We start from the raw sequence: 19,779 nt of genomic DNA on the forward strand, positions 1-19,779 counted from the left end.
AGTAGATAATTTCCGAACGTCAATAGATAGGAGCTTAACAGAGTCTGAAATATTGCTGATAGCAGTAGTCATTGCGACTTGAAGCAAGTCGATTTTTCTTGAAACAAGTGATTCCACATTGTCGACTCGTTTGTTGATAGAGTCTTGAGTGGCAGTGAGACTTGAAAGTATCCCTCTGTTTTTCTGTATATCTTCAACTGCGAATGTCAGAGAGGTAACAGCAACTTGTATGGCGTTCAGTTTTTCTAAGTTGAACTGATGAGAATGGTCCAACTTCAGAGTGTGTGACAGCTGAGTGTTCTGAATCTTTGATATGGCAGTAATCATTTGTTGCATATTGTTCTGAATATTCTGAACCTCTTCAAAAATAAGATCAAAATATGATGAAGATGGAGGAGGAGACTGATGAGAGGTTCCTGGTTCTCTTGTTGTGTGTTTAGAAATGACTAAGGCTTGGTCAGTCGAGACTGTAGCAGCAACATTCTGAACTGGAACATCAGTTACAATGATTTCTCCATGAATTGGAGACGATGAGGGTGGATTCTGATCGGCAGTAGAACTGGCTTGATGAATGGCAGATGGTGATGAAACCAAAACTGATGCCTCTAAAGGATGAACTTGAGAATCAATCGGCACATCAGTTGAAATAGCTTGGTCAGCAAATAGATCTTGCTGAACTGGTTCTTTTGAAGAGATGGTGACCTCTGGATTGATTTGATCAGCAGAGTGATCAACTGGATTAGACATAGGTTCACTCAATTTAGTATTCTGCACCACTGCTTGGATAATTTCCTCAATGTTTGCAAAGGAAAGCTCGGCTTCAGTGTACAGTTGTTGTTCAGCAGGAGATGGTTGAGGCATATCCTGAACTGACTTGTCAGTTGGAACCAAAGCTTGTTCTGAGGATGGTTTTTCAACTGTATCATCTTCATCATTTTCTGAATCTCCTTGATGAAGAACCAACTCCTTATCCATTTCCCAAAATTTTATCTGAGATTGTAACCCAAGCAAATCGGTATCAAGCTGAGTAATTACTGCTTGATCAGCAAACGCAGTAGGATTTGTTGGAATGTAGTTAGCCTTCAGCTTATTAAGAATTTGTGCTAACTTCTTTGCTCTCATCTGATCAAATAAATAAGTTTTTCTTTCCATAGCTTGAGAAATTGTTGCAGCTTTCACCGTTTTGAGAACAAATGCTTCCAATTTGATGAAGGTGCTCAGCTGTGATTTCTTCTTCAGTTGCTTGGCAAAAATTCTGTGCGAAAAGCTGTCCAAGCATCATAGGACTGAATTTATGAAGCTGGATAACTATTAACCTTTGCCCAAACAAGATCAATGTGTGTCTGAATGGCATTGGAAGTTCTGAGCTCTTCAATCAGCTTACCCTTGCCTTTATCAGTACTCAGAATGTGAATGATTTCCAATCATGTTCTAGTTGATTCCACCACCTCTATAAATTTTATCCCTTTGGGTCGAGCAGGTGCACCACTAGCAGGGCGAGTGATCTGAATCAGAGGCGCTTTGGTCCTAACTGATTCTTTTTTGGCACCAACTGAAGCTTCTGGTGGAATGATTTTCAAAGGGACTGCTTCTATTGGTTGTTGAGCATCCGAAGAAATTATCGTATCAGTAGGAATGGATACCTCGGCAGTTTTTGATTTAACCCTTTGGGTTCTTGGTTTCTTGGCAATCCGTGGAGATGGAGTTTTCTCTGAGTTAGATGTACTCAAAAATAATTTCCTCTTAGCTACCTTCAGTTGAGCCAAAGTTTTGGCCTTCTTCACTGATTTTGGGGCCGTTTTATCAGTCCCAATCTCTTTTTTGATCTTGACAAACTGAGCAGGAGAAATGTCCAGTTTGGTCCTCAGTGGCATAGTGTTTTTCGCATTAAAGATTTTAAACTTTGATGGTCTTTCTGAATCATCAGCCACTAACCCTTTTATTTTCAGCAGATAACTAAGTTGCACGACAAAACCCTTAGACTGTTTGGAAGAAAACAACATATTATTCAGAATATTAAATATAAGATGCTTCCAGTTGAGTGGACGATCAGCCATAATAACAGAAATGACTTGAAATTTCTCCAAAGTAAGGGCAGCAAATGATCCAGCTTTTTCCAAAAGCCCTTTGGCTACAACATCAGCAAGTAACTGAACTTCATACTTCAGTTCTTTCTTTGGATCGGAGACTTTGATCTTCTGTCCATCAGCAGAGAGTGCGGTTTGCATCTCTTCAATATCAGAGGCTTTAACATCCGAGAGTTGTGCCAATCCATCAGAGGGTAGAGAGAAAATTTCTCCAAAGGAGTCTTCAGAGATGGTCAGAGACTGATTATTGACAGTATAAATTATGTTGCCATCAGAGTCGACCATACCGGTGGAGTAGAAATCCTGAAGTTCTTTTGGGTATATTTCTTGAGATGATTTTCCCAAGAACGTCCGTAATCCAGCAGTCTCAAGTTTTTGAAAAACTTTCTTGACATCATCATCCCCGAAGGATAGTATTGACCCAAAATTGATAGCCATAGCATTTAGCATATAAGCGGGAATTTTAGTTGCCATTGAGAACTGAATGAATTCCTGAAAAGAAAATTGAAGGATGAAATTTGCTCTTGCTCTCAAAAGATTGTGGATAAGCGTAAAGAGAAACTGAAATGGAGCGGGTAAAATCCTTTTGTAAGTGACTGTTCGAATTTTTGGACACGTGTCAGTCCAAGAAAATTTTAACCAAATTCGTGTGTACGTGTATCAAATGCGTGTGTATTTGAACGGTTTTAAAGGTGTCCACGTTGACACTAATCATTTACTGAAAAACAGCATTTAATGCTTGAAAGACAGTCACGTTGCTTGATTTTGAATATAATAGGTTTAATTAGTTAACTTATATGAGAAGATTAGTGAGAAGCTCAACTGAACGATCAGTTGTTGCTGTGTCCTTTCAAGTGAGAGCTGACTAATCAATTGTCTTCTCAGTTAACCTCTTAAAAACCAATATTCCCCCAAAATAAATGCATAAAATAATTAAAGCGAAAAGTAAATATCAGAGATATTATTTGCTGATAACACGTTGACGACCCTTCAGCTTCCTTGAAAGTCTGCTATAAAAAAAGTGACATTGTTGATAGAGGTGGATTTTACTTGTTTTTCATATCGTGTTTTGTTGCATTGTGTTGCATTTGTCACTTAGATTTCGTGCATTTTGTGTTGTTTTAGCATAATCTATGTCTTTGTGTCGCTCATGTGTTTAGTGGCGAAAATGCAGGAGATTTGTGAAGAAACTGAAAAAAAAGAGGAAGAAAGTCGAGAGACCTCCGCCCGGGCGCACATTTGCATCCGCTCGGGCGCGTTCAAGCTTGGAGAAAGAATTTTAATCGAGAGTCATCCACCCGGGCGTAAAGTCATGTCCGCCCGGGCGCTCAAAAATCTGGGAAAAAAATTCTTGTTGCTAAACACATCCGCCCGGGCGGAAACTTATATCCGCCCGGGCGCGAGTGTATTTTTGGAAAAAATACCAGACGATTCCATTCCTTATTTTCTGAAGGAGAATGATATGGTAGGGGATTTTTGGACGTTTGTGAGGTATTCTGGACGATTTTGGAGAGATTGCAGCAGCCAAAGTGGAGAAATCTTGGAGAAAAAGCTTGGAATTGAAGATTCGTGATTTTCCGGGCATCGTTCTTCGCAGATTTTGTCTCGCCTAGTATTTCTAATCTAGTTTCTTTCATTTTAAACGTTGTTGCGTTTATTTTTACTATGAATTCTAGTAGTTAAACCTTAATATTTGTTGGGATTTAAGGGGAACCTACCCCAAACTTTAATTTGAATTAATTTATATTCGATTGTTGCGTGATTCTTGATTATACTATTATTTTATTGTGTCATTAAAGCGTAGCTAACTTTAACGACGTTTTCATATCACGAGTGAGTTCGAGAGAATAATGAGTGATAGGATCGAGTAGTATAATCCGCGGATCTACAATTTACATAGATATATGAAATTGGATACGCGCCGATAGTCATAGTCCTTAGGGTCGAAAACTAGGGGATTTCATAGATCGAAATGCGATTCACTCGTGATAAATAATTAAAGATATTTAATTACTTCATTGAGTAGAATTAGTTTGGCATAGCTCGAGAGAGAGTGTTCAATAGAATAGGAGATCCTAATAGGAAGCATATAAACACGATTGAACGAATTAACAAATTAATAAGGGGTAGGTGAACCAGAATTCCCAACAAATTCATTTATCATTGAAATTTAATCAATTGATCTAGCATTCATATCTCATCATTAAATTCTTGAACTTGTTTATTTAGTTTTATTAAATTCTATTAGTTATAAAACAATCACTCAAATTTCGTTGCTAAAGTTTTAATAACTGGAATAATAATTGTCAAACACAGTCTTCAGTGGAACAATACTCGTACTCACGTACACTATTCTATTACTTGACATCGTGCACTTGCGATTAAATTTTGAGCATACAAAAACATATTTTCATTGAGGATATCACAGTGCAAGTTTTGCTCGATCAAGTTTTTGGCGCCGTTGCCGGGGACTGTTAATCTACAATTTTATTTTTAGTTATTTCCTTTAGCATTATTTTATTTCTCTTGAGCTAACACTCCATATTTTATTACAGATATTCCTTCCAGTGCATGCCAAAGTCACTTGACGTGGAGCTTGAGTACGATCCTGAAATTGAAAGAACTTTCCGCAGGAGGAGACAGAAGCAGAGACTAAAAGAACTGATGGAGAGGCAATTGAATGATCAAGAGGAGGAACGTCGTGAAGATAGACATGTGGAGATACCGCGCCGCATACCAATGCTGGAGTATTCCAACCTTCTTTGGAGGGTGCACGCCCTAGCATTGTGAGGCCTATCGTGCGGGCAAATCACTTTGAAATCAAGCCAGCCATAATCCAGATGATTCAGAACACAGTCCAATTTGGAGGAACTGCAATGGATGACCCAAACACGCACATCGCGGATTTTCTTGAAATTTGCGATACTTTTAAATTCAATGGAGTTTCTGATGATGCTGTTAGGTTGCGTTTATTTCCTTTCTCCATACGTGATAAAGCTAAAGTGTGGTTAAATTGTTTGCCTGTAGGTTCGATCGCTACATGGGAGGACATGGCGAAAGCATTTCTCGTCAAATACTTCCCTCCCTCCAAGACCATGAAGCTGCGGGCAGACATTACAACATTTCCTCAATTCGATCAGGAATCTTTATATGAGGCATGGGAACGCTTCAAAGATCTACTACGAAGATGTCCACATCACGAATTACCATTTGGGTTAGTCGTTCAAACATTTTATTATGGTTTTCTTACTCCTAACCGTACTATGATAGATGATGCTGCTTGAGGAAACCTGTTGAGGAAGACTGCGGAAGAAGGATATGAGTTGTTGGAGGAGATGGCTGGTAGCAGTTATCACCCTCAATCTGACAGGAACAACCAGCAGAGAAGTGCAGGAGTTCACCAGGTAACTGATTTTTCTGCTATTACTGCACAACTGGATGCATTGAACAGGAAGCTGGATGGCTTGAACATGGGTGGCACAGCTATGCGTCTGCAAGAGATATTCTGTGAGAAATGTGGAGGATAACACTATGTGAAAGACTGTCAAGATGGAAATCCCTTCTATGTGCAAAATGAGGCACCAGGTGAATCAAGTGGGAGTCCAAAACCGCCCAAGGAATGACCCTTATTCGAACACATAAAATCCTGGGTGGAGGCAACATCCCAACTTCTCATGGGGCGGTCAAAACAGTCAGAATAGACCGCAAGGAGGACAACAATATGGGAAACAACCGATGTATAGATCCGATCCTCCTAGAGAAGAAAAGTCCAACTTGGAGCAAATGATGTCTAAGTTTATTTCATCCACTGAAACTAGACTTCAAAATCAGGATGCGTCTATAAAGGGGCTTGAAAATCAGATTGGTCAGTTAGCCAAGATGATAGCAAGTAGAGAGTCAGGCACCTTGTCAAGTAACACAGAGACAAATCCAAAAGAGCAAGTGAAAGCCATAGCATTGAGGAATGGAAAAGTGCTTGAACAAGATGAAAAAGAAAAAGAGGATCAAGGAAAAAAAGCGGTTGGTATGCACAAAGGTAAGTTCTCAAACTCTATACCAGCACCCACTGCACAATCCAAAATTGTTATATCTCCTCCTTTCCTACAGCATTGAAAAAAGCAAAACTTGATGAGCAATTTGGTAAGTTTCTTGAGGTATTCAAAAAATTGCACATCAGTATTCCTTTTGCTGATGCCTTGATGCAAATGCCGAGTTATGCTAAATTTCTGAAAGACATCTTAGCTAATAAGAGGAATTTGGAGGATCACATGAAGGTAAAATTGACTGAGAATTGCTCTGCATTGGTACAAAACCAGATCCCACCAAAGCTAAAGGATCCAGGGAGTTTTTCTATCCATTGCATGATTGGTGATGTTGTTTTTCCTAAAGCTTTATGTGATCTTGGTGCGAGCATTAATCTTATGCCGTTATCTGTATTCAAGAAACTTGGATTGGGCGAGCCTAAACCGACACAGATGTCAATGCAACTAGCGGACGGATCCGTCAAACATCCACGAGGAGTCAAAGAAGATGTGTTGGTAAAAGTGGGAACGTTTACATTTCCTACAGATTTTGTGGTGCTTGACATGGAAGAGGATAGGGAGATACCTTTAATTTTAGGGAGACCATTCCTTGCAACTGGCAAGGCCGTGATTGAAGTACAAGAAGGGAAGTTGAGATTGAGAGTGGAAAAGGAAGGAATCACTTTTAATGTTTTTAAAGCTCTTAAGCACCCACGGCACACTAATGATTGTTTTATGGTTGATTCATCGAATTCACTTGTGTGTCAATTTGTGCAGGATGCTATGAAGGACCCATTGGAAACCAAGCTCACTACGGCAATGAAGGAAGATGAACTCGATGAAGAAAAATATACAAGAATGGCGTACTGTAATGCCAACCATCAATGGAAGCCAGAAGGGATGAAGTTGGAGGACATGGGGGATCAAAGAGATTTGACCCCTCAAAAGTCAAGTATTGAGAAACCACTAACACGTGAGCTAAAACCACGGCCTCCACACCTGAAGTACGTGTACTTAGAGCTTACAAAGCTAGCACCTGACAAGCTCATTTGAGAGGGGAGTCACTTTTGTCCCTTCTTTTTATTTCCTGCATTTCGTTTAGATCTTTTTGTTTATTTCAATTTCTGTTGCATGCTTAGGTCATATTACATCTGTTTTGTTATGCACTATCTGCCTCTGTTCTATCGTCTTTTGCATTGGGGACAATGCTCGACTTTAGTATTGGGGGGTGGATGGGTGTTGTGTCGTTTTTGTCGTTTTGTGCTGTGTTCGTATTGTTCGTTGGCATGTAGTTTTAGTTGTTTTGCATATGTTTGTGTGTCAGCCAACAATATTCGATATAGTACTTGTTAGCCAAGGATGATTAAGAAGTGATGAGACATGCCCTGTTGATCGTCTACTCGCATTTCTTTAGCACTTACTGTGGTAGAGACATGAAGTTTTATTTCGAGTATTGAACTCTCTTTACACGAATGTTAGAACTAAAAGCATGCATGATAAGATGGTGAAAATTTTAAACTAAAGTGGGGAACAAAGATGTTTGACGGTGTGAATTGAGCTTGACTATATTCTCTTGAATCGAGGTATCTATCAGCAACAAAAAAAAAAGAGAAAGTTGGAGATGTAAGGTGTGGGGGAGCCGAATAAAGGAATGAAATCCTATTCCTGGCTAAATTTGGAGATGTAAGGTGTTGGGGGAGCCGAATAAAGGAATGAAATCCTATTCCTGGCTAGAAATGTAAAACATGGATTTGAATCTGAAATGAAAATTTCTAATATAGTCCTTTCATTGCTGCATTCCTATTCAGAAAAAAAAGAAAAAATTAGGAAAATAGTTGCATGTTGATGGATACCGAGTGCAGAGGAATAAAGGAGAGTAAGATTTACACTAACAGGCTGATTTAATTCTCTTACAATGGTTGGAAATGGATCTCTCTATCATGTGCGCTGCTAGGACTAACAAAACACACACACACGTTCATACTTTATTTGAAACCATGTCTAGACCTAAGGAAGTGCGAAGATTTTATGTTTGTATTGATCGACAAGGGAATATGTTGAGTTTCGCTGAGGCTAGTTGATGATTATGAGTTCACTGTCGGGTTACTTTGTGTCACGTTCCAGTTTTGTCTTGTCACCTGTTTTTCTCGAGGGCGAGCAAAAGGTTAGTATTGGGGGGTTGATAGAGGTGGATTTTACTTGTTTTTCATATCGTGTTTTGTTGCATTATGTTGCATTTGTCACTTAGATTTCGTGCATTTTGTGTTGTTTTAGCATAATCTATGTCTTTGTGTCGCTCATGTGTTTAGTGGCGAAAATGCAGGAGATTTGTGAAGAAACTAAAAAAAGAGGAAGAAAGTCGAGAGACCTCCTCCCGGGCGCAAATTTGTATCCGCTCGGGTGCGTTCAAGCTTGGAGAAATAATTTTATCGAGAGTCATCCGCCCGGGCGTAAAGTCATGTCCGCCCGGGCGCGCAAAAATCTGGGAAAAAAATTCTTGTTGCGAAACACATCCGCCCGGGCGGAAACTTATATCCGCCCGGGCGCGAGTGTATTTTTGGAAAAAATACCAGACGATTCCATTCCTTATTTTTGAAGGACAATGATATGGTAGGGGATTTTTGGACGTTTGTGAGGTATTCTGGACGATTTTGGAGAGATTGCAGCAGCCAAAGAGGAGAAATCTTGGAGAAAAAGCTTGGAATTGAAGATTCGTGATTTTCCGGGCATCATTCTTCGCAGATTTTGTCTCGCCTAGTATTTCTAATCTAGTTTCTTTCATTTTAAACGTTGTTGCGTTTATTTATACTATGAATTCTAGTAGCTAAACCTTAATATTTGTTGGGATTTAAGGGGAGCCTACCCCAAACTTTAATTTGAATTAATTTATATTCGATTGTTGCGTGATATTTGATTTTACTATTATTTTATTGTGTCATTAAAGCGTATCTAACTTTAACGACGTTTTCATATCACGAGTGAGTTCGAGAGAATAACGAGTGATAGGATCGAGTAGTATAATCCGCGGATCTACAATTTACATAGATATATGAAATTGGATACGCGCCGATAGTCATAGTCCTTAGGGTCGAAAACTAGGGGATTTCATAGATCGAAATGCGATTCACTCATGATAAATAATTAAAGATATTTAATTACTTCATTGAGTAGAATTAGTTTGGCATAGCTCGAGAGAGAGTGTTCAATAGAATAGGAGATCCTGTCGGAAGCATATAAACACGATTGAACGAATTAACAAATTAATAAGGGGTAGGTGAACCAGAATTCCCAACAAATTCATTTATCATTGAAATTTAATCAATTGATCTAGCATTCATATCTCATCATTAAATTCTTGAACTTGTTTATTTAGTTTTATTAAATTCTATTAGTTATAAAACAATCACTCAAATTTCGTTGCTAAAGTTTTAATAACTGGAATAATAATTGTTAAACAGAGTCTTCAGTGGAACGATACTCGTACTCACGTACACTATTCTATTACTTGACATCGTGCACTTGCGATTAAATTTTGAGCATACAAAAACATATTTTTATTGAGGATATCACAGTGTAAGTTTTGCTCGATCAATTGTTAGTTTCAGTCATATTGGTGGAAGAAGGAGAAAGCATAAAAAATGGCAGATGCGAGTGGTTCGAGTGGTTCTCCATTTTCTCTAGAAGCTAGGAAGGCGGCTATTGAAGATGAAGTCTTCTACACCAGTCTTCCCTACTGGGAAAAATTACAGGAGCTTGAGTTCCTGTATAACTCCGGAGAGGCTACCACTCCCAGACTGGTGGAACAGTTGACAGAAGTGCGGGAGCGCTTGAATATCGCGGTTTGGGTGGACGTTTTTAAAGATGGTCATATTCATCAGCTGATGCTTCAGAAGGAACTAGAGATTCTCAATCGCATAGCTTCTTCTCATAGCTTTTGTAAGACGTCTTCCTCAGCTCTATCAGTTTGGTTGAGAATGTGGATAGACGATGTTGAGGAAAAATATGAAAATGTAATCGAAGCGAATATTTATTGTTGAATGAAATGTTTATTTTGGTGTAACTTGATGTTTCTTTTTCCTGCAAGTAATAAGTTTTGATAACAGATGAACTAATGAACTGATGAAACACTAACTGATAGAAGATTAACTGACATCAGTTGAGAGTCATATAAATAAACAATTAACTGAAGAATCAGTAAATGACAGTAAAACTGAGAGATGAATTAAGGACAAAGACAACAATAACGACTGATAAGGATAAATCAATTAATCCAAGTATATTGCGAAAATGAGAAAACTTAGTCTCGGCCAATGGTTTGGTGAAGATATCAGCCGCTTGCTGCTCAGTTGAGACGTATTCCAGTCTGATGTTCTTCTTCAGGGCATGATCTCTGATGAAGTGATGTCTGACATCTATGTGCTTAGTCCTGGAGTGAAGAACTGGATTATAGGTGATAGCAATCGTGCTTGTATTATCACAGAAATGGGTGATTCCTTTGCATCAACACCATAATCTTTCACTTGTTGCTGAATCCAGAGCAGTTGAGCACAGCAGCTTCCAGCAGCAAGATATTCTGCTTCAGTTGTGGAAGTTGCTATGGATGTTTGCTTCTTACTAAACCAAGAGATCAGTCTGTCTCCTAGAAACTGACATGATCCACTTGTACTTTTTCGATCAAGCTTGCATCCTGCATAATCTGCATCTGAATATCCAACTAAATTGAAAGATGAATCTTTAGAATACCATAACCCAACATTTTGTGTGCCCTTAAGATATTTCAAAATACGTTTGGCAGCAGTAAAATGTGATTGCATAGGATTTGCTTGAAATCTAGCACACATGCATACAGCAAATACAATATCAGGACGACTAGCAGTTAGGTATAATAATGAACCTATTAAACCTCTGTAAAGTGTCGTCTCAACTGATATTCCCCCTTGAGTGTCTAATTTAACTGATGAGCTCATGGGAGTGCTTGCAGCTGAACATGATTCCATGACAAATTTCTTCAGCAATTCCTTAGTGTATTTGGTTTGACTGATAAAAGTTCCTGAATCAAGTTGCTTCACTTGTAAACCAAGGAAGAATGTCATTTCACCTATCATGCTCATTTCAAACTTATCCTGCATTAACTTAGCAAACTTCTCGCATAATTTGGGGTTAGTTGACCCAAAAATAATGTCATCAACATAAATTTGAACGAGTAGAATATGATCATTCTTGGAGAATTTGAACAAGGTCTTATCAACTGATCCAACCAAGAAATCGTGATCAGTTAGAAATTTTGAAAGAGTTTCATACCAAGCTCTTGGAGCTTGTTTAAGACCATATAAGGCTTTGTTCAAATGGTAGACATGATCAGGAAGGTGATGTTTGATAAAACCTGGAGGTTGTTCAACGTAGACTTCTTCCTGCAACTGACCATTCAGAAACGCACTCTTTACATCCATTTGATAGACTTTGAAGTTTTTGAATGAAGCATAGGCGAGGAATATTCTGATTGCCTCCAGTCTTGCAACTGGTGCATAAGTCTCATCATAATCAATTCCTTCTTCATGCCTATAGCCTTGTGCTACTAGCCTTGCTTTGTTACGCACAACTGAACCATCTTCTTTCAGTTTGTTCCTGTACACCCATTTTGTACCTATAACAGTTTTTGAAATTGGTCTTGGAACTAAGTTCCAGAAATTGTAATGGACAAACTGATTTAGCTCCTCTTGCATTGCATTTATCCAATTAGGATCAGCAAGAGCTTCATCAGTTTTCTTTGGTTCCAATTGAGATACAAAAGCTGAATGAATAAATAGATTGAGCCTCTGATTTCTGGTTCTTACTAGATCAGATGGATTACCTATTACCAGTTCTGGAGGATGTGATTTCTTCCATCTGAGTTCAGCATTTATTGCTTCTGAGTCAGCAACTACTTCTGTGGGCAACTGAACGTTTTCAGTTTCAGTTGGAGCAGTTTCAGTTGGTAACTGAATGCCATTTGGTTGCTCTATTAACTGATCATTAGGGACAATTTCTGGTTCTTCTGGTTGATCTAATACTTCCGGTTCAGGTGTTTGGAGGATGCTTTGATTGATATGGATATCTTTTTCATCATCATCATCCAAGCTTATATCTGTAAATCTATCAGCTAGCTCAACTGTATCAGTTGGCTTAATAGTTAGTGTAGATTCATCAAACACTACATGAATAGATTCCTCAACGTTCAAAGTATTTTTGTTGAAGACTCTATAAGCTTTACTCACTGAAGAATAACCAAGAAATATTCTCTGCAGATTTAGCATCAAAGGCTTTTAAATGAGTTTTACCATTGACAAGTATAAAACATCTGCAGCCGAGTATTTTAAAGTAGGAAACCACACTTTTTCTTCCATGCCAGATCTCATAAGATGTTTTCATATGATTCTTATTAATCATTGATTTGTTTTGAGTGTAACATGCAGTGTTCACTGTCTCTGCCCAAAACCTTTGAGAGATACTGGAATCAGCAAGCATTGTTCTAGCAGCCTCTTTGAGGGTCCGGTTTCTCCTTTCAGCTACACGATTTTGCTGAGGAGTTCTAGCTGCTGAAAGCTCATGCTTGATTCCGGCATTCTCTAAATAATTTGAAAGAATTTGATTGACAAATTTAGTTCCTCGATCGGATCTGATTCTGTCAATTCCAACTGATTTTTTATTTAATAATCTTTTGAAAAGCTTAATCAGTTGAGCAGCAGTTTGGTCTTTGGACTTGAGAAATATAACTCAAGTGAATCTTGAAAAATCATCTACAACCACCAAGGTATATTTCATTCCCCCTAAGCTCATGACTGGTATTGGACCAGATAGATCCATATGTAACAGCTCTAAGCATCGGGAAGAAGATTTACGACCCTTGTTCTTAAAAGAAGATTTGATTTGTTTACCAAACTGACATGCTGAGTAAATTTTGTCTTTGATAAAATCCATTTTGGGCAGTCCAGTAACAAGATCGTGGTTACTCAAATATGCAATAGACTTGAAATTCAGGTGGTTTAATCTCTTATGCCACAACTAGTTTTTAGAAGATTTTGAAGCAATAAAACATACTGGTGCATAAGGTTAATCATTCCAACTGACTTTGTAAGTGTTTCCACACCTTTTGCCAGTTAGGATGATCTCTTCAGTTGAGTTTTTAACTTAACAAGAATGTTTGTCAAACTGAACTGAGAATCCATTATCGCATAATTGACTGATACTGATCAGATTATGCTTAAGATTCTCAACTAATAATACATCATTAATGGTGAAGTTACCATGGATAAGCTTACCCTTACCAACAGTTTTACCTTTAGAATTATCTCCAAAACTGATGTTTGGTCCAGTGTATTTGACTAGTTGAGATAATAAATTTGAATCTCCTGTCATGTGACGTGAACATCCACTATTCAAGTACCATATAGATTCAATGCTTGTACCTGTTACCTGCAATCACACACAAGATAAGATTTCGGTACCCTTTTTCTATTTGGGTCCAAAGTTGATTAGTCCTTTGGGAATCCAGACTTGGATCAGTCTAACTGACCGTCCAGTTGCTGTATTCCAGATGGTCTTTCCCTGTTTGTGTGTGCTTGGTGTATGGTGTGCATGAGATACAACATGTGATTTGCCCTTTTTCAACTGATTGTTCAGCCAGTATCTTTTCTGAACTGGCTTACTGTTGTAGTAATTTGAGTAGCCATTTGAGTAATTTTTGCTGAAAATTTTTGGTTGCTGACTTCGAGAGTCAGTCACAACTTTTGAGCTATAACCAATTACACATCTTTTTCCCTTGTTCATACTTTGAGTTGGCTGTTCAATCAGTTTACTCGGCTCAGCTTGTTCTTGTACCATAACTGATTTTACAAAGTGAATGTATTTCCCTTTGTTTATATTCAGTTTTGGCTGAGTATCTTTGGAAGACGAATCATCTTTACTACAGAATCCTAAACCAGTTTTATCAGTAACTGATTTCTGAGAATTCTGTATATTAGTTAAAGCATCAGACGATTTGTTCCAAGCCTGAATAAGCTCAGTGTGCTTTGAATTTTCAAGCAACATCTTTTGAATCATTAATTGATCCCTGCTTCTTTCATTTGAGCTCAGCAATTACCCTTTTCGGACTCAACATATCAACTGATTCATCAGTTTTTGTTTTATCGTCTTTGGGATCATTTTGCTTCGCTCTGGCTTTTTCAAACGATAAAACAAGCTTTTGATACTCATTAACCATGTCTTGCAATGTTGAAATAATTTCTTCTCTGGTAAAATCAGTTGAACTAAAATCAAATACATGTTGACTGCTGGACTCTAGTTCTGTATCAGCAGCCATCAGACATTTTACTTCTTCTTCATTGTCACTAGAACTGCATGAAGTTTCTGGTTCTGATTCCTCGCTGTCAGTGTCTGCCCATTTGGCTTTGCTATCTTTAGTTAGGAGTACTTCATGTTTCTTTCTGTAAGGCTTCTTGTCGTCCTTAGATCTTCTCTTGTGCTCATACACTTTCTTCTTTCTTTCAGTTGAAACTTGAATGTCTTTCTTAGGCTTGAGACAGTCAGCAATATAATGTCCTGGTTTGCCACAGTTGTAGCATGCATTTGACTCTTCTCTGGAGTTGTTTCTTTGATAGTGCTTCTAAAAATTCCCTTAATTCTTCCTCATGAATCTTCCAAATTTCTTAATGAACAATGACATGGCATCATTGCTTAGTTGATCAGCAGCTTTCTCAACTGAACCAGTTGGTTCTCTTCTTACAGCAGTTAAGGTAGTAGTAGCTGCTGGAGTAGATGGTTCTCCTTCTAGAGTTTGTAATTCAAACTCGTATGCTTTCAAATCAGCAAATAGATCATGAAGCTCAACTTTATTCAGATCCTTGGATTCCCTCGTTGCCATGGTCTTCACGTCCCACTCCTTGGGAAGACCTCTGATTATCTTCAATGCAACTTCTTTGTTTGAGTACACTTTTCCAAGTGCATTTAGTTCATTGATGATGCAGCTGGTTCTTTCATCATAATCATGCATCGTTTCACTAACTTTCATTTTAATATTGTCAAACTTCTGAACAGCAACAGAAAGTTTGTTTTCTTTGGTTTGTTCATTCCCTTTGCAAAGCTGAATTAACTTCTCCCAAATCTCTTTGGTTGTCTTGCACATCTTGATTTTACTGAACGTTACTTTGTCCAGTGTTTTATACAATATGCCCTTTGCTACATTGTCTAGATTTGCTTTCCTCTTGTCCTCAGTAGTCCACTCATCTCTGGGTTTTTCTATACGATGAGGTGCCCCATCAGTAATGGAAACAGCTGTATTGGCTTTCAAAATCTTCATGGGTCCGTCAGTTATAACGTACCACATATCATCATCTTGTGCAGCTAGGTGAGCCTGCATTCTGATCTTCCAATCGTCAAAGTCTTGTCTTGAGAACATAGGAATCTTGTTGAATGAAGACATAGTGAACAATTTGAGTATAGATAATCTCTTATAGGATATAACTCGCTCTGATACCACTTGGAAGGATTGGTTAAGCGAATAAAGAGTGTTTAGAAGGAGGGTTGAATAAACACTGCTCGAATTAAAATATTCTTCGACAATATGAGTTCAGTTTTATTACAAACTGAAACTAGATATCCCGTTGGTCAATAACAATCAGTTAAACTGAATAAAACAGTTGCGAAAAATAAACTGACTGAAAGATAGAGTATCTAACTGAAAATGAAAACTGAAGTAATGACACAATATGTTTCTGGATGTTCGGAGACTTGAATAACTCCTACGTCACCCCTTCTATCACGAAAATAGGATATCCACTAAAAGACTTTGATCAAATACACGACACTGTACTGACCCACTTCAGTTTGGACTTATCATTTTGCCAAAACTGAAACTCTTAGTATACAACACTTTTATAGATCGTAACTGATCTTAGCACAACTTAGAAAATATATCAAAGATTACAAAGCGCTATATAAGCTCGAAAATGTAGTCTTGAATACTACTGATATGACTGATAAGCGTGAGCTTTGATTTCTGATTGTGAGTAGATATTTCTGTAGCGTAACAGCAAGTAGAATTAGATAACTGAAAGTCGGGGTTGTCTTCAGTTGCTGCCTTCGACTATTTATAGGCTCTTCTCTCAACGGTAACATTAAATAATGTTTGAATATTCTAACCGTTGATTGCCATGTCGATATATTCTGACAGTCGTACACTGTTCATTCTGTAATGCGGCGTTCCACTACTAGTTGCAGGTATATGTACTATTTGTCGGTTGTCGCTTTCAACTGATGACGTGTACAGCTGAGAGATCAGCTGGTAAAGAATCAGTTGCCGAGAATGAACTTCAGTTGTATCGAACAGTTAACTGAATTCAGCAGATGATGTGTTCAGTTGATGATCAGTTCAGTTGCTTGGTTCAGTTGGTAAATCTTTTTGTCAAAGCACCGGAATTAAGTTTTCAACAAAACTCTTCCCTGGAGAACATGGGAATCTTGTTGAATGAAAACATGATGATCTGTATCAATTTGAGCATTTGAAAGTATTCAAGACAAGATTAACCGCTCTGATACCACTTGGTAGATCGGCTAGGAAGTTAAATGTTTAGAAGGAGGGATTGAATAAACACTTAGATTATTTTGGTTCCTTTTTTGAAATACAAATCAGTTAACTGATATTAAAATATGGTTTGTCAATATAAATTAATCAACTGATAAAAGTGTGAAATTAAACTGAAATATAGCTTGAATACTTATGAAAAATATAGTGCAAAACTGAAATGAACACGAGAGTTTTTATGGATATTTAGAGACTTCAAATGTTCCTACGTCACCCCTTCTATCATGAGGATAAGATTTTACTAAAAGACTTTGATATATTACAACAAATTGTAATAATCCACTTCAGATGGTCTTACACACTGCTAAACTGAAACTCTTAGTCTATCAACACTTTACAGATAATTTAATTGCTCTAACTAGTAGCTTGAATGCTACGGATTAATACAATGAACTTAGAGCTAGAATGTGTGATTTGTAATTTTGAGAACATACTCGAAGAATGTATCACAACTGATTGTTCATGTGTTCTTTCAGCACTTCATTACCTATCTTCAACTGATTCGATCAGCTATATATAGTCTTCGATCGCAATAAACATATTAAATGCATTTATTGACAAATATCCATTGAATCATCGTCTAGTTACTTTATCTGACAGTAATACGAAATTCAGACAGTTCTGTTTTGTTTCATCTGTTCTGATTTGGTACGACCTGTCAGTCAGTCTGCTAATACTATGGCCGATGATTTGGCCAACTGATTAGAACTCAACTGATCAGCACTTGACAATATCAGTTGTAACTGACGTCATTATCAAGTGTGAATATTTCAGTTGATGAAGTTTTTCATGTTTAGCTCAAACGAAGTCTTCAGTTATGATTATTCAATTGTTCGATCAGTTAAATTCTTCAGTTTTCTTGCGAATTAATTTGTCAAACTCTGAAATTTATAATATTCCGACATTACTAGAATATATATTTATTTATGGTTATCTAGAATTTTTATTTTTGAATGCTCATATCATTCCTATAATAAAAAAATATTATATAAATAAATTTAAAATCATAAAAAGGATAATTCAAAATAATAAAAATTTATTTAACACGATTGTTTAAAATCTACGCAAGCATGAACGTGCTCTGATAATTAGTTAAGCATGTTATTAATAGCTATTAAATTAATGATATAGAATAAATACTAATAATAACAAAGAACTAAAAGTCTCTTAATTATATTATATTATATAAATATGGGAGTAAAAAAAAACATTTTTCAAAAATATATTACAGAATGATCTCACATATTTATATTTTCAATCGATTAATTCGATCTATAAATACATTGAAATATAATATTTTTAAATTTTAATATAAAAATAATATCTTTCATCTAATTAAAAATATATATAAATTATTACAAAATCACCTCACAAAAACTTCTCAATTTTTGTGAAATAAATATGTTTTAGTTGTTGAAGTGCCTCGGTTTCTTGACAACGACGACAATTCTATCTACAGTCCGGTTAGTTCGATTATGGGTGTGTGGGCAGTGCCCACACCCCATATGAGTGGTTGAGATTCCATTTCATGGGGAAAAAAAAAAATTAAAAAAAAATAAAATTGGGCCAGAAAAAATTCTGGCCCTTGGATGTACCCCTGCAGGCAGTGCCTGCAGGGGTAGGATGAAATAATCCCTACAGTCCCTAGCGGTATGGATGAGCAGAGTACGGACACTCAGGATTGGATCAAATTAAATGTGAGCCATAAAGTGTCAATTGTCTTCTTTTATAACAAATACAAATTAAGTTTTTTATTTTTTATTTTTTACGAGTGTGGTAGCCAGTTGGCTGTTTTTTCGATGAATCATAAGTAAGGTTTTAAAAAACATGAACCGTCTCGAAATATGGATGTCGAGCTTCAAGTTTTTCAAACTTAAACGAAATCAGCACGAGTTTAAGCGTGAAAAAACGTTTTTTTATCTTTAGTTGAACATCTTAATTATGCTTAATTCGGTCAAAATATAGTTTGACCGCTTTTCTCTGAAGCGAAGCGTTTTGTCGAGTTTCAAGTTTAAGCGTTGTTTTTAGAACACTATAAGTAGATTTTTGGTTAACCTAATAATTTTTTTTTGGGTGCTTTTTTGTGCTAACATAATAATTTACCAATAGCTTTAATCAACTAAATCGTATTTGTGAAATCATGTGCGACAGACTTGTTCGAAAAAGTCTTGACAAGAGGAATGAACAAGATCATTGGTCAAACGGTCATTTACTTCTTCAACTCAGACAACTCATAAGAAGATTTTTTATTTAATGTTAGACATGTTACAATATTATGTTCGACAAATTCAAATCGTTTATGTAAATAAATTATTTCATATAATTTGAAAATTACTTGTAAGAAAAAGCGTCACTTGCCTTATTTTAGATATTCTTGATAACTTGTATATTGTGACAAAACTAGTTAATGTGACATAAAAAATGATAGAAGTAAGAAATATATAATTAATGCTAGAAGATCTGTATCTGCTCTCTCTCTCTCTCTCTCTCTCAATTTGCTCATACACATTTCAATTTATCTTTCCATCTTGGTCACCTCTAATTCATATAAAGAAGTTTACTATGGGTAAACCTTTGAAAAGAATAGCGTATTCCTTGTTCAACTGGATCTATCATGTCCGATATTTACTTTTCTGATATTATATATATTTAACTGCAATCACAAACTGGCAAAACAGTGTTACAGACTTTGCATCGATCAATGAATGCAAATTATGCAGTGACAGTGTTGTTGACCCACTCGCACATTCCAGTTTTTGTTTGTTTGTGTTATTGTGTGCGGTATGACATCGAGTTATTGCACCCAAGATATTTGCGGTTGTTTAAAAATTTTCGTTTGGGTGTCGTTTGTATAAAACCATACATAGGGCGTTTAAGATTATACATTTTTCGTATTAAACACTGGACTTCAAACTATTCTGGTGCGAGGCGGATATAGTCTTTCTTGTATATCTCTACTAACAGCTCTTCAAACTGGATCGTCTAATTAGGTCCACGATCAGAAGCTATCATCCTCGCTTGGATTGCAGTAGAAATCGCAAGCGATTTGTAC

At 37.0% G+C, this 19,779-nt stretch overlaps 1 protein-coding gene and 1 non-coding gene across 2 annotated transcripts; one reads left to right on the plus strand and one right to left on the minus strand.

Annotated features, from left to right (window-relative positions):
- The first annotated feature begins 4,751 nt into the window (after nt 1–4,751).
- On the plus strand, nt 4,752–7,162 carry LOC140842938 (uncharacterized). The gene is made up of 5 exons (XM_073211145.1): nt 4,752–4,856; nt 5,539–5,594; nt 5,906–6,123; nt 6,195–6,431; nt 6,477–7,162. Exons 1-5 carry the CDS (start codon nt 4,752–4,754, stop codon nt 7,160–7,162), a joined length of 1,302 nt encoding a protein of 433 aa, XP_073067246.1.
- Nucleotides 5,187–5,292, minus strand: LOC140804093 (small nucleolar RNA R71). Its single transcript, XR_012112052.1, has one exon. It is a non-coding gene; the product is annotated as a small nucleolar RNA R71 (small nucleolar RNA).
- Nucleotides 7,163–19,779: the final 12,617 nt, after the last annotated feature.

Source organism: Primulina eburnea, chromosome 10 (genome assembly GCF_022965805.1).
Source record: "Primulina eburnea isolate SZY01 chromosome 10, ASM2296580v1, whole genome shotgun sequence".
NCBI lineage: Eukaryota > Viridiplantae > Streptophyta > Magnoliopsida > Lamiales > Gesneriaceae > Primulina > Primulina eburnea.

Bases quoted from the DNA above. Each gene is read 5' to 3' on its own strand.
- LOC140842938 (XM_073211145.1), top strand. From the start codon at position 4,752: ATGGAGAGGCAATTGAATGATCAAGAGGAGGAACGTCGTGAAGATAGA. The intron at 5,595-5,905 runs GTGAGAAATGTG...CACTGAAACTAG, and splicing joins GCGTCTGCAAGAGATATTCT to ACTTCAAAATCAGGATGCGT. The intron at 6,124-6,194 runs GTAAGTTCTCAA...CCTTTCCTACAG, and splicing joins AGCGGTTGGTATGCACAAAG to CATTGAAAAAAGCAAAACTT.